Source organism: Gobio gobio (genome assembly GCF_949357685.1).
Source record: "Gobio gobio genome assembly, chromosome: 7".
NCBI lineage: Eukaryota > Metazoa > Chordata > Actinopteri > Cypriniformes > Gobionidae > Gobio > Gobio gobio.
Window position 1 is genome coordinate 40,354,841 of NC_137103.1, and position 13,349 is coordinate 40,368,189.

Here is a 13,349-nt window from a genome sequence, read left to right on the forward strand (position 1 = left end):
GGTTCTCTGTCATGTGACGTGCCTCTGTGTGCCACATCTGCTCAGCCGACTGTCCCAGGCCCCTGTGCTCTCTGCTCTCTGATGGGCCCCTGCAGCTGTCGACACTTCTGAGACTCAATGAATCCACTCTCCCACCATCCCATCATGCTCCATGCGGAATGTTCTAGCAGCTCTTCCTCTCCTTGAATAGCTTAATAGTAGGTTGTGTGCTGAGGGAGGAAATGGAAGCAGTGCTCACACACACACTCGTACGCTTGCTCTAAATAAATACATACATAATATTGATTTAATTTATACATTGTACACTACTGTACTGTTTTGGAATGCTTTTATATGATCAAAAATTATGATTTTGAATTATGAAAATGATTTGCTGCTAAAGAAACATTTCTTATTATTATCAATGTTGAAAACAGTTGTGCTGCTTAATATTTTGGAATATTAAGAGTGTGGAAACTGAGATACATTTTATTCAGGATTCTTTGAATTGAAAGTTTAAAGGAACAATTTACTTGAAAAAGGAATTTTTTTTTGTATTAGTTTTTTCAGTCTTTACCGTCACTCTTGATCAATTTAATGCAGTTACGTAACAACAATAATGTGTAAGTACACTGGAAAATTTGGACTTAATAACATAGTATCTTTTAATATAACACTAGCAATAGCAATGTCTATGCTGCTCCTTGTTTAAAAATGATTAAATATTATTATTTATTAAATAATGTTGTTCACTAGTATTGCTCATATCTTGTGTAATTAAAGCTATAAAGTAAAAAAAACAAAAAACAATTTAGGATATGAATCTTACATTATGAACAATGTCTTTTTTTGGTCTTGCACTAGTGAAATTAACCATGTGTATTCATTATATACCTACGGTGGCCCAGTAGTGCACAACACAAATTAAAATTACTTTTTTTATGTTCAAATTCCAATGTTGTGCATTACTGAGTCAGTTTTACCAATACAATCAAGCTATGGAATTTTAACACGCCTGTTTTTAAATGTTAAAAGTAATTTTAATTAATACAAATTATACGTTTCAACCACTAGGTGGAATTGGCAGACGTTCCCTTGGGCGTCATGCGCCATGGTAGCGTGTCAAAGCATTTTTGAGTATAAATATGCAGCTATAATGCACGTAGGTGATTTTGAATTGAAATTTAATGTTGATATACAATTGCACACTTAAAACTGATCGTAGTGTTTATATTTTTGTAAGACTGGCAAATATATAGAACAATGGTACGGAAAACTAACTTTAGCGCACTTTGAGAGCCCCCTAGTGGTCGGGAGCATTTACGTTGTGTTGTGGCTTTTTCGTTATGTTGTGGCTTGATTTCGTTGTGTTGTGAACTTATGAATGCTTTTTCAGTTTCGTTGTGTTGTGCACTACTGGGCCTCCGTATTACGCCACATATCGTATATATATATCAGCATACAAAATACATTCATTATACTCATGTGGAGAGTATGTTAGTGGTCAAATCGATTAATCACGATTAATTGCATCCAGAATAAAAGTTTGTGTTTACATAATATATGTGTATGTACTGTGCATAATTATGATGTATATATAATTGCACATACATGCATGTGTATATATATATAAAAAAAAATATATATATATAAAATATTTATAATACACATTTTATAAATATATATATAGTAAATACATGCAAATATTTCTTAAATATATACATGAATTAGTGTGTATTTATATATACATAATATTTATACACAGTACACACACATATATTATGTAAACTCTAACTTTTATTTTGGATGCGATTAATCGATTTGACAGTGCTAAATATGCAAATATATATATATTTGATCACATATGATCATTGACATTACAAAGAAATAAGGGCAGATTTTCTATAAGCTGTGTCTTGTGAATGGACTTGCATACATTGTTCTGTGTGTGTGTTCAGCTGTATCTGAGACTGAAACAGGAGCAGGACAGGGGAAACACATGCAGCTCCAGGGTTCAGACCTACAGCAGCATCAAGGAGCTGGCTAGACGCTTCTCGCTCACTTTCGGATGGGACCAGATCAAGTCCCGCGAGTCCCTGGCCATGATCCACAGGTACCGCAGTCCATTCGACTGACTCTACTGCTGACTCTGTGTCAAAGAAGTTCACTTCAGATGTCTGGCATAGTGATATATGACTAAAACCAAATGATTGCTATGTTTGTCCTCAAATAAAAATAGTTTCATCAAGATGCTGCACTGCATGGCTTCATTTAGCCAGTACATAAAAGTCTCCTCTTTGGTTATTTTCAGTGCTGAGGATTCATTTTGCCAGCTGCAGCCCTGCTCTCATATTAGAATTCAAATATAGATGGATAAGAGAAGGAATATTCAGGTCTTAAAAGGAAATGTCCTGTTGCTTGTATGAATGAATATATTGGCTTTCTTTGTGCAGGGACGGCATTGAGTTTGTTTTCAAAGGATTCGTTCAGCAGTCCGAGAAACACTCTCCACCGTACATCTCATACCTCACCATCCTCAGCGAATTCTCAGGCAAACTGCTCAAACTGGACAAGAAGACTGTGTAAGTTAAAGCTAAAACTAACATTTTTGCACTTCTGGGTCATGTCGGTTAACATATTGGTTTTATAAACGGGTTATCTTCCCTCTAGTTACAGTTATTTGCAGAAGTTTGCTGGTGAGCAGGTCATCAACAACAGAGAGGAGAGCTGGATGCCGCTGATCTACTACAGAGCATCTCTGATGGGCACGGCTGAGGGAGAAGATGCCACCTCCTTCATCAGCTCTGACACCAACAAACAGCCCTCCCTCACCAACCGCTCCAGATCACCCTCCGTGAAACAAGTCAACTCTGAAGGTAAGAACGCTCAGTTGATCATTTTTTTAGTAATGCAATTTGTAAAAGGGGAACAATAACATCTGCAACTTTGGTAAATATTGATAAGAATATATAATGTTGGGGAAATTGTATGTGTTTTGTGTGTGTGTGTGTGTGTGTGTGTGTGTACAGCACCTGTCAAAGATTTGGAAACATTACTTTTTTAAATGTTTTTGAAATAATATTTATAATATTTACAAGTCATTTATTTGATTTAAAATTGTGAAATATTATCATTATTTTAAATAATGGTTTTAATATACTTTAACATATAACTTATTTCTGTGATGCAAAGCTGTATTTTCATCAGCCATTACTCCAGTCTTCAGTGTCACATGATCCTTCAGAAATCATTCTGATATGCTGATTTGTTATCAATGTTGGAAACAGTTGTGCTGCTTAATATTTTTTGGAACGTGATACTTTTTTTCAGGATTCATTAATTAATAAAAAGTTAAAAAAACCAGCATTTATTCAAAATATACATATTTTTTTACAATATACATCTTTACTAGGGGTGTAAGAATATACATATACATGCATGTGTGTGTATTTACAGTGAGGAAAATAAGTATTTGAACACCCTGCTATTCGGCAAGTTCTCCCTCTTGATATCATGGAGGGGTCTGAAATTGTCATCGTAGGTGCATGTCCACTGTGAGAGACATAATCTAAAAAAAAAAATCCAGAAATCACAATGTATGATTTTTTAACTATTTATTTGTATGATACAGCTGCAAATAAGTATTTGAACACCTGAGAAAATCCTTTGTTTGCAATTGCAGAGGTCAAACGTTTCCTGTAGTTTTTCAGCAGGTTTGCACACACTCCAGGAGGGATTTTTGCCCACTCCTCCACACAGATCTTCTCTAGATCAGTCAGGTTTCTGGCCTGTTGCTGAGAAACACAGTTTGAGCTCCCTCCAAAGATTCTTGATATGCCAGAACCTTGATATGCTTCTTACAGAGCCACTCCTTGGTTATCCTGGCTGTGTGCTCCGGGTCATTGTCATGTTGGAAGACCCAGCCTCGACCCATCTTCAATGCTCTAACTGAGGGAAGGAAGTTGTTCCCCAAAATCTCGTAATACATGGCCCCAGTCATTCTCTCCTTAATACAGTGCAGTCGCCCTGTCCCATGTGCAGAAAAACACCCCCAAAGCATGATGCTACCACCCCCATGCTTCACAGTAGGGATGGTGTTCTTGGGATGGTACTCATCATTCTTCTTCCTCCAAACACGTTTAGTGGAATTATGACCAAAAAGTTCTATTTTGGTCTCATCTGACCACATGACTTTCTCCCATGACTCCTCTGGATCATCCAAATGGTCATTGGCAAACTTAAGACGGGCCTGGACATGTGCTGGTTTAAGCAGGGGAACCCTCCGTGCCATGCATGATTTCAAACCATGACGTCTTAGTGTATTACCAACAGTAACCTTGGAAACGGTGGTCCCAGCTCTTTTCAGGTCATTGACCAGCTCCTCCCGTGTAGTTCTGGGCTGATTTCTCACCTTTCTTAGGATCATTGAGACCCCACGAGGTGAGATCTTGCATGGAGCCCCAGTCCGAGGGAGATTGACAGTCATGTTTAGCTTCTTCCATTTTCTAAATACAGCTTGGTGAAAACGGTGGACCTTTTTTCACTAAGCTGCTTGGCAATTTCCCCGTAGCCCTTTCCAGCCTTGTGGGGGTGTACAATTTTGTCTCTAGTGTCTTTGGACAGCTCTTTGGTCTTGGCCATGTTAGTAGTTTGATTCTTACTGATTGTATGGGGTGGACAGGTGTCTTTATGCAGCTAACGACCTCAAACAGGTGCTTCTAATTTAGGATAATAAATGGAGTGGAGGTGGACATTTTAAAGGCAGACTAACAGGTCTTTGAGGGTCAGAATTCTAGCTGATAAGACAGGTGTTCAAATACTTATTTGCAGCTGTATCATAAAAATAAATAGTTAAAAAATAATACATTGTGATATCTGGATTTTTTTTTTTAGATTATGTCTCTCACAGTGGACACGCTCCTACGATGACAATTTCAGACCCCTCCATGTTTTCTAAGTGGGAGAACTTGCAAAATAGCAGGGTGTTCAAATACTTATTTTCCTCACTGTATATATACATAATAATTATACACAGTACACACATATATTACATAAACACACATTTTTATTTTGGATGCGATTAGATATTAGTTTCGAGGAGAAAATGCTGTTTAAAATTTTAGATGTCTTGAGGCCTTTACATACTCCGCAAGAACAGAGAAAAAAAGTTCTCGCAGCCCTGGTTTGGGAGTTCTCGCAGCTTGTTCTCGACACATCATCTGAGCAGAACTTTTTTCTTGTGGGTGTCTGAGAACTATTGTGTGATTGGTCAGAAATTTAAAGTGGCCGGAGTCAATGCGGAGAAACGGAAATGGTCGGCACCTGCTTTTCTCGTGAAGTATGGAATGTCCTGGCCAGAACGAACTTTGTTCTTGCCACCTCAAGGAAATGAACAAATTTCTTTGTTCTTGCGGAGTATATACCAAGCTTTATAGCTTGTCATACTTCACAGTTTTTGCCAGTTAACTGTCAGATGGTATATCTGTGAACTTATCTGTATATATTGGTTACTGAAATTACTAAGAACAATGTATTTTATAATTCCTCTAATTGTTTCTATTTTTAAACAGGGGAGCAAAGGTTTCTTTCACCCTCTACAGAATCAAAAGGAAACAAGCTTTTGAAAAGGTGAGGTCAATAAACACTTATTGACAGCGTGAAGAGTCAGTCGTTTGAGTAACATACTATTGTATTTTTCTTCCATGTGTAGTTCTGAAGACTCAAAGGTCCAGCCAGCCCCAATGAGCAGAGAGCAGCAAACCGGCAGCCTCGTGTCTGATAAAGGTCCAAGGAGCAATGAGGAGGTGGACGTTGATACTGTAGAGATTGATGTCTAATGTTGTAGTTCATATCCGTCATCATGGATCTGTTCACTATTGCATAATGTCCTGTTTATGAAAATGGTGCCATTTAAAATGGTAATAATAATGATCAGATTCAGAACTAGTATGGTGGTGCTGAAATATTTTGTAAAGAATGAAAAAAAATATGGTGCATTGCTATTGTTGAAATTGTTTGCACTTATGGACAGGACAATGTCCATAATCTCATTGATGTTTAAAACACTATGTACTTAAAGACCACAAATTACACATATCTAGCTGCATATTTCTGAATCACAATGTTTGCGTTAATTCAGGTATAGCATCAATAAGCTACAATTATGTTGTAAATTGAGGACATGCAGCTTTATTTTTTTTGTCATGTAATAAACATTTATCCTTTTTTATATTTGTAGTATTTAAACATTGGAAGGGAGTCCATACTCGCTTCATAAATGTTTCAAACTAATTTGATATAATTAAACATGAATTATAAACACTATTTTCAGAGGTGTTACTGCATTGTCTTTAACAAACATTACGGTTTTACAGTTGCTAGAACCCATTTCTCATTATACTGGTCACCTTTTCCAAACTCTTCAGTGAGCACAACAGTAGTCTATGTGGGACTACCAAATCCATTGATTTGGCACAAAATACATTAAATGATTGTATTTTGAATTGATGATCTTTCAAATTAAACACATTTTTTCACACACCAAAACTCTTTGTACCTACAGAGGCCACTTGCATGCGCTTTTCAAAACATTTAGGTTTCACTTCATTTTACAGTATGTGCACTTGCGTGTATGTACAATGTACTTACCTAAGAAAGTACATTAAGGTAACTACATGGGTTAAGGTTAGGTCCCAGCATGCAAAGCATACCCTGTGCTAGTGACCATCAATGTTGGATTTTTCAGCAGGAATACTGCATTGAATTCTAAACAGTAGAAGCCTGTCATTCTTGTTTTGTAAAGAAAGAATAAGGGGTGTGCCTTTACTGTATGTCAAGATCACTTGATCCTGCTCCTGTTTATTTTAAAATCTAAACTTGCCACTTGACTTTGTCCATGGTAAAATGCTCTTCAGTATATGCTAATGACATGAGCTTCACTATCACGAGAGATACTGCAGCAAGATTTGGATTATATCCAACTTCATTCAAAATGCACTATCGAGCTGAAAGTTGACAAGGAGAACTGAAGAGTTTTGAAAAAGTGACCTATGTATTGAGAAAAGGGTCCTAGCAAGTGTATACAATTTTTTAATTAAATAAAACCTAAAGTGTGGCTATACTCTATAATGAAACCGCAATAACATCCTGCAGAGAATGCATGAAAAACTTAAACTGTCTTAATACTTTATTGAACCTTTTAAGACAGAAAAAGTTCATTTTTACAATAAAAGCATGTTTTTAGGAAGCACTTAGAAACTATAGAAATGACAAACATGATTTGTTGAAAACATTCAAGTGGACTAAGCCTAAAGGTTTTGAACAAACAAGAGGCAAAAACAACAAATATTTACAAATATATATATATATAAATACATTATAATTTAAAGACACCTCTCACATAGACATGCCATAGTCTGATCACTGCATTATTTCATATTTGTGTGCGCCTCAAACACGCAAGGCATGTCGACAGAGCTCCATGAGAAATAAGCCATCCATGAAATGAAGCCGAAATCACTTTGGTGAATCTCTGGAATGTCTTCTAAACCAATTCGGAGTAAAAACTTCAATATTTATAAACTTAGTGCACATTCAATATTTCAAGTGTCCCGGTTTGGTTCCAGTGTATTCGCTTGAAACCTACAGTGCAGCTACATTTGTTTTATAGACCTGGTCGTGCGTAGATGTCAGACTGACAGATAGATTGGGCCAGCACAATCCGTCTTGCTAAACAGATCCTCGCCAGACCGCTGGTTTACTGTCTGATATCCAGCGGTTGAAGGCATCCGTACGCTCTTGAGCTTTGGTTAGCTGAACCAGGCAGCATCAGTATTTGAGAGCAGGATCCGTCCACATCCTGTTCTACACACTGCCAGATGGTGGCCGTAACTTGTGGTGTTGTCATTCAAAATCGTCCTCGTATTCATATTCATCCAGGTCCAGGTTACTGTGAGGGTTGGGAATCTCAAAGAGATGTCTCTTCTCGTTCCGCAGGTCAAAAGCACATGTAATGTGATCAACAGGGTCCAGAGCATTGTCGTAGCTAAAAAAAACAACAACATAAAATTGTGTTACAAAATATATTGAGGCCAGACCTGCAAAAACACATGGAATCCGATTCTTTTTTTCTCCATAAATTAAAAACAACAAAACTACCAGGAGCTCTGAGATTAAGTGATGGTATATTGGTCTGCCACAAGTCAGTGTGATTTCAATTTCATTTTTTGGAAATCACTTTAATTTAGTTGCCAAATTCTCCAAGAACCATCTCAAAGAGAAATCCAGAAGTCGCGGCTACCGTGGAAATGGAGAGCTCAACCAGGAATATCCACTCCCATATGCACTGCGAATAAAGTATGCTCTCAAACGTATATTTCACTTCGAATACTTTGCAATATTACTTCAAACAGATCCTATTTTATAATCAAGGTCTTATTTCAATTATATATTTCACAATACTTGTGGAAGAGCAGTTCAATCCTTTATAAAATTATTTTACACGCAGTCTCGTACTTTGGGAACCTATTTTATGAAAATTAGACAACAACAAAATACTAGTTTTTGTGATTCATCTCAGAGCTGGCCAGTTTGATTCTAATATTTATGGAGAAAATAGGGGGAAAAAATTGTACACAACCAACTGAATGGCAAACGGATAAGGAACTGACGTGAATGCATGCCATTGAAAAGACACCTGACAATACCGAAGTGTTTGTTGGAAATTTTAGCGTGTAAAACATACTTTAGTCTGATATCTGATGAGCAAATGTGGAGAAACCCACAAAGGAACAGAAGTGGGGGAGAACATGGAAGGAACCTCAACCCTGCACCTACAGTGTCTTACCTGTTTCAACTCTACTCATCCTGCCATTAGAAGTCTGTGCTGATCCTAAAATTATCACACAATACCTCATCAGCCCTCCGATCACTGACTCGGTGCAGTGACAATGCAGTAAATGACACAAGTGGATTAATGTTATTAAACTGCTTCATGAGGTGAAGTCCTGTTAGATGAAGGACTGAGTCTAGACGCGCAGCTTAGACCACATTTTTATCACCGCAGCATCGTAGATGAACTTGGAAACGTCCTCTGTGGTTAGTTCAGCTGTGAGAAACATTCTTACCCATCGTTATACTGCTCGTTTGCAGTTTCCTCAGCCACCAAGTTATCATACTCCTCTGCAGCATATCTCTCCCAGTCAGAAATGTCCTGTCCCATTGTCTCAGCATCCTATACAATTACATACAAACAAAACCAAAATTATTACAGCATCCGAGTCACTATAATAGCAACACAATGATATAATTAATCTGTTGTTCATTACCCTTGCAGCCAGTAAGGGATCCCTCTGTTCATGGTCTAGGTACTTCTCAATGTTGAAGAATGTGTCAAAGAAAATATGGGAAAGTTTACACCTCTTCAAGTCCCTGAGAGTGATCTTTCCTAACAAAAATAAGAGCACTTGGTTAAAGACGTGCAGGCGATTTCACTATGTGGTCTAATTCAGGGATTACTTCAGAGGATAAAATGCCTAGCAAGTTCGATCCAAGATGTTAAGTTATTCATCATTTCAAATAATACCTGGGATTTCTGGCTTGACCATATCTAACATTTGGCACAGGCAGTCCTCAAAAGGCAGTGGTTCAATGGCCAATGCCTCAAGCTTCTGACACTGTTCCTGGTAGAAGTACTGAAGCTCATACATGGACAGAACTCCATCCCCATCCAGATCCATACAGCGAAACCAGTACTCGATGCTGCTCAAGCAACAAACAGGGGGAGAATAATGACATGTTGAGCATGGGAGAAATGCATACATTTACACACAATATGTACATTTTTGCCACTAGAGGTACGCAGCACTGTTTTATCATATTAGATACATTATTTGTGTTGAATGTTATGTTATAATGCTACTCTGTGTGTTTGCTCAGCGGCTACGAGACACTTGTTGCACACTGCAGTAAGCTAAATCGATATAGGCATGGTAAAACATGGTACTCGCTGTAAATCAAGAAAACGAGAAACACTAAGACTAACTGTGTTGAGCTATATAACAATGATTTGTTTTCTGTCGATGAATGTATCCAAAAAGTTGCTCACCTGTCTAAGAACACATATAATATATTAAAGCGTCTTTGGTGTTTCCATGGTTTCTACAAAGTAAAACTCGAGGGTAATGCGGGTATGTCATTAATAGGCAATGCACAGACACAGTCCGTGTCCTGGTTAAAATTGCTTATTTCTCTGGATTTAAACAGTCTCGGAAACATTTGGGATAATGCAAGTACACAAGTCAACAAAATATATAACATTGTTCCAGTGGTTTTTGGATATTTTAATCCAAAAATCTTACATATTGTGCCTTTAAGGAAGATATTTTCAGTTACCTGGTCTCAGTCTTTTTGTCCTCCTCGGATATGAGGAACCATACGAAGTCAGCATAGCTCAGCTTGGCCTCTTTATGAACCTTTCTGTCCCTGAGCAGAGTATAATTAACCACAGCACTCATAAAATCTAACAATATGAAACATGACACGCACGCTTTCAAAATTTGGTCAGTAAAATGAAAGATGGTACCTGGATACCGCTCCTGAGAATAATCTCTCAATCATTCTGTGGGATATGGCTGTCAAAGAGAGCAGAAAAATCACATCACAGTCTTATCCTTTATGCTTAAATAGGGTAATAATTTGCTGTCAAAGGTTGTAAATATTGTAAATTGCAACAGCAAGACAGTGATTTAATATCCTCATTTTATCATTTTGAAGACAACAATTATGGACCCTGCCTGAAAGGAGATAAAATTATTAGAGTGGCAGACATGCCGTCATGCTAGGGAAATTGATGTTAAAATTTCAGACCACTTCGTTTAATTTACTAAACTCATACTGCAGCAAACAGAAACACATGCAGTCAAGTGCTGCTGGAAGGCATAGATATTTAAAGTCACCTCCAGCTATAGGCAGCCAATCGTTAAACAGCATGTCAAAAAAGTCTTAAAACCGCAGCGAGTGCACGGGTACCTTGATCGTTATGTCGCGCCAGGTCTCTCTGGTCTATGTACAAGTCGTGATCTGTGTCCAGCTCCCAGAACTTACAGTAGATGACATAAAAATGTTCATAGGAGAAGAACTCTGTCAACTGGTTAATCTCTTCCTCTTCTTCCAGTAATGCCACATTCTATTGGGAAACATTTTCACCATTACACAACAGAAAAGCTTAGTCACCTAAATTATAGAAAATGCAGCATATATATATATTAGGGCAGTCAATCGATTAAGATTTTTTATCTAATTAAATTACATACTATGTGATTAATTAATCGCATACATCATTTTTGCTGTGAAAGTATTTTAAATATTTCAATTAAAATGAATCAATGAATAATCAGCATTAGTGACATTAAAGATCAAAAACTCTTATTATTTTCACTGTTCAAATATTGGCCATAACAATAAACAATATGACCTAATATGCTGAGGAAATAAATTAAAAAGTGCTTCAGGAAGATTTCTTTCACTGTACATACAATCAGGGCTTGACATTAACTTTTTTGCTCACCAGCCACTGTGGCTAGTGGTTTTCCAAAGTTACTAGCCACTCAGCATTTTCACTGGCCACGATTTTGCTGCTTGGAAATTACATTTTATATGATTAAAGTTGAATTTGGCATGCTTAAATTACTAGATTTTGAGTCATTTAACTTGATTTAGAAGATTTAAAACCCTTTCAAACTTTCAATGCAGAGTGACCACCCAAATCAAGACTGCATTGTAGATCAGCTGGTAGGCAGGGCAATATGGCTAATATGAGAAATTGAATATAGGCTAAATAAAAGAACAAAGAAGCAAATTACAAAAACAAAAATACATTTCTTTAAAAAATATACAGATACAGTAGGTTTATTTAATATGTATACATTTATTTAACACCTGTAGTTGTCTGATTAACATTAATGACAGACAGGTATTCATTTGGGCTGCTGAATGCATGGACGTTGTAACGAGTAGGGATATAGTGTGGGCCCTTTAAGAGTGCGCGCTCCCTGTTGAGAATGCGTATCAATAGTAAATGTGTGCAGTGTCGTGGAATGTATACGCTACGCTGTTTTTCGCGTGCATATGATACGCACTTTATGGCGTGTATAAGACACGCTCTTGGGTAGGATAGTGGACATTGCAGGACATCACAGACGACTTTATTTTTATCAGCACTTCCATCAGGCTATGTAAATGTTCCAATCAATGATCCAGGCAGCGCGTTCTCGTCTCCCTCCTTCATTTTACAGCTCAAGGTCAAAGTCCAATTCAGAATGGATTAATCTGCGTTATTTTTTTTACGCGTTATTTTGACAGCCCATATATATATATATATATATATATATATATACACAAATCTGTCAATCTAAAATAATATTCATGTGGGTTAGGTTAAAACTACACATCGATCTTTTCTGGCCATTTTCTGTTTGTTAGTTACAATCATATCTATCAATTAGTATGACAATTAATTGTCAGACTCGCAGCATATTTACCTGCAAAAAAGTACTTCTCCTGAGTTCTGTACATGTTATTTTTCCAGTCCATGAGCGGTTTACATTATAAAATATCCTTTGGACTACCTGTTGGAAGAAGCACTTAGTTGAACATCAGGCTCATTGAAGTCATTTAACAAGGCTGATCTGTCAATGATCCATACTTATGGTGCACCAAAATAATATATATATATATATATATGTATACACCTATCAGGCATAACATTATGACAGGTGAAGTGAATAACACTGATTATCTTATTCATCACGGCACCTGTTAGCGGGTGAGATATATTAGGCAATAAGTGAACATTTTGTCCTCAAAGTTGATGTTAGAAGCAGGACAAATGGGCAAGCGTAAGGATTTGAGCGAGTTTGACAAGGGCCAAATTGTGATGGCTAGACGACTGGGTCAGAGCATCTCCAAAACTGCAGCTCTTGTGGGGTGTTCCCGGTCTGCAGTGGTCAGTATCTATCAAAAGTGCTCCAAGGAAGGAACAGTGGTGAAATGGCGATAGGGTCATGGGCGGCCAGGGCTCATTGATGCACTTGGGGAGCAAAGGCTGGACTGTGTGATCCGATTTTGTCTGCCATAAAGCAAAAATTATTCAGGAATGGTTTGAGGAGTATGAGTTTGAGATGTTGACTTGGCCTCCAAATTCCCCAGATCTCAATCCAATTGAGCATCTGTGGGATGTGCTGAAAAGTCCGATCAATGCAGGCCCCACCTCGCAACTTACAGGACTTAAAGGATCTGCTGCAAACATCTTGGTGCCAGATACCACAGCACACCTTCGGGGGTCAATAATGTTATGCCTGATCGGTGTATAT

At 37.5% G+C, this 13,349-nt stretch overlaps 2 protein-coding genes across 7 annotated transcripts in view; one reads left to right on the forward strand and one right to left on the reverse strand.

The window, feature by feature from the left end:
- The window catches only part of LOC307129493 (cohesin subunit SA-2), a 26,881-nt gene extending 20,578 nt beyond the window's left edge, over positions 1–6,303 (forward strand). For both annotated transcript variants that reach the window (XM_079821951.1, XM_079821952.1), the window contains exons 28-32: positions 1,938–2,092; positions 2,433–2,561; positions 2,650–2,855; positions 5,550–5,607; positions 5,690–6,303. In XM_079821951.1, the coding sequence (XP_079678077.1) occupies positions 1,938–2,092; positions 2,433–2,561; positions 2,650–2,855; positions 5,550–5,607; positions 5,690–5,816 (675 nt within the window). In that variant the 3' untranslated portion in view covers positions 5,817–6,303. The remainder of the gene's footprint in view (positions 1–1,937; positions 2,093–2,432; positions 2,562–2,649; positions 2,856–5,549; positions 5,608–5,689) is intronic.
- ppp2r3b (protein phosphatase 2, regulatory subunit B'', beta) overlaps positions 6,153–13,349 on the reverse strand; it is a 95,507-nt gene continuing 88,310 nt past the window's right edge. For all 5 annotated transcript variants that reach the window (XM_079821953.1, XM_079821955.1, XM_079821954.1 and 2 more), the window contains 8 exons: positions 12,519–12,605; positions 11,008–11,164; positions 10,562–10,610; positions 10,372–10,461; positions 9,563–9,738; positions 9,306–9,424; positions 9,105–9,211; positions 6,153–8,023 (listed from right to left, as the gene is read on the reverse strand). In XM_079821953.1, the coding sequence (XP_079678079.1) occupies positions 7,882–8,023; positions 9,105–9,211; positions 9,306–9,424; positions 9,563–9,738; positions 10,372–10,461; positions 10,562–10,610; positions 11,008–11,164; positions 12,519–12,605 (927 nt within the window). In that variant the 3' untranslated portion in view covers positions 6,153–7,881. The remainder of the gene's footprint in view (positions 8,024–9,104; positions 9,212–9,305; positions 9,425–9,562; positions 9,739–10,371; positions 10,462–10,561; positions 10,611–11,007; positions 11,165–12,518; positions 12,606–13,349) is intronic.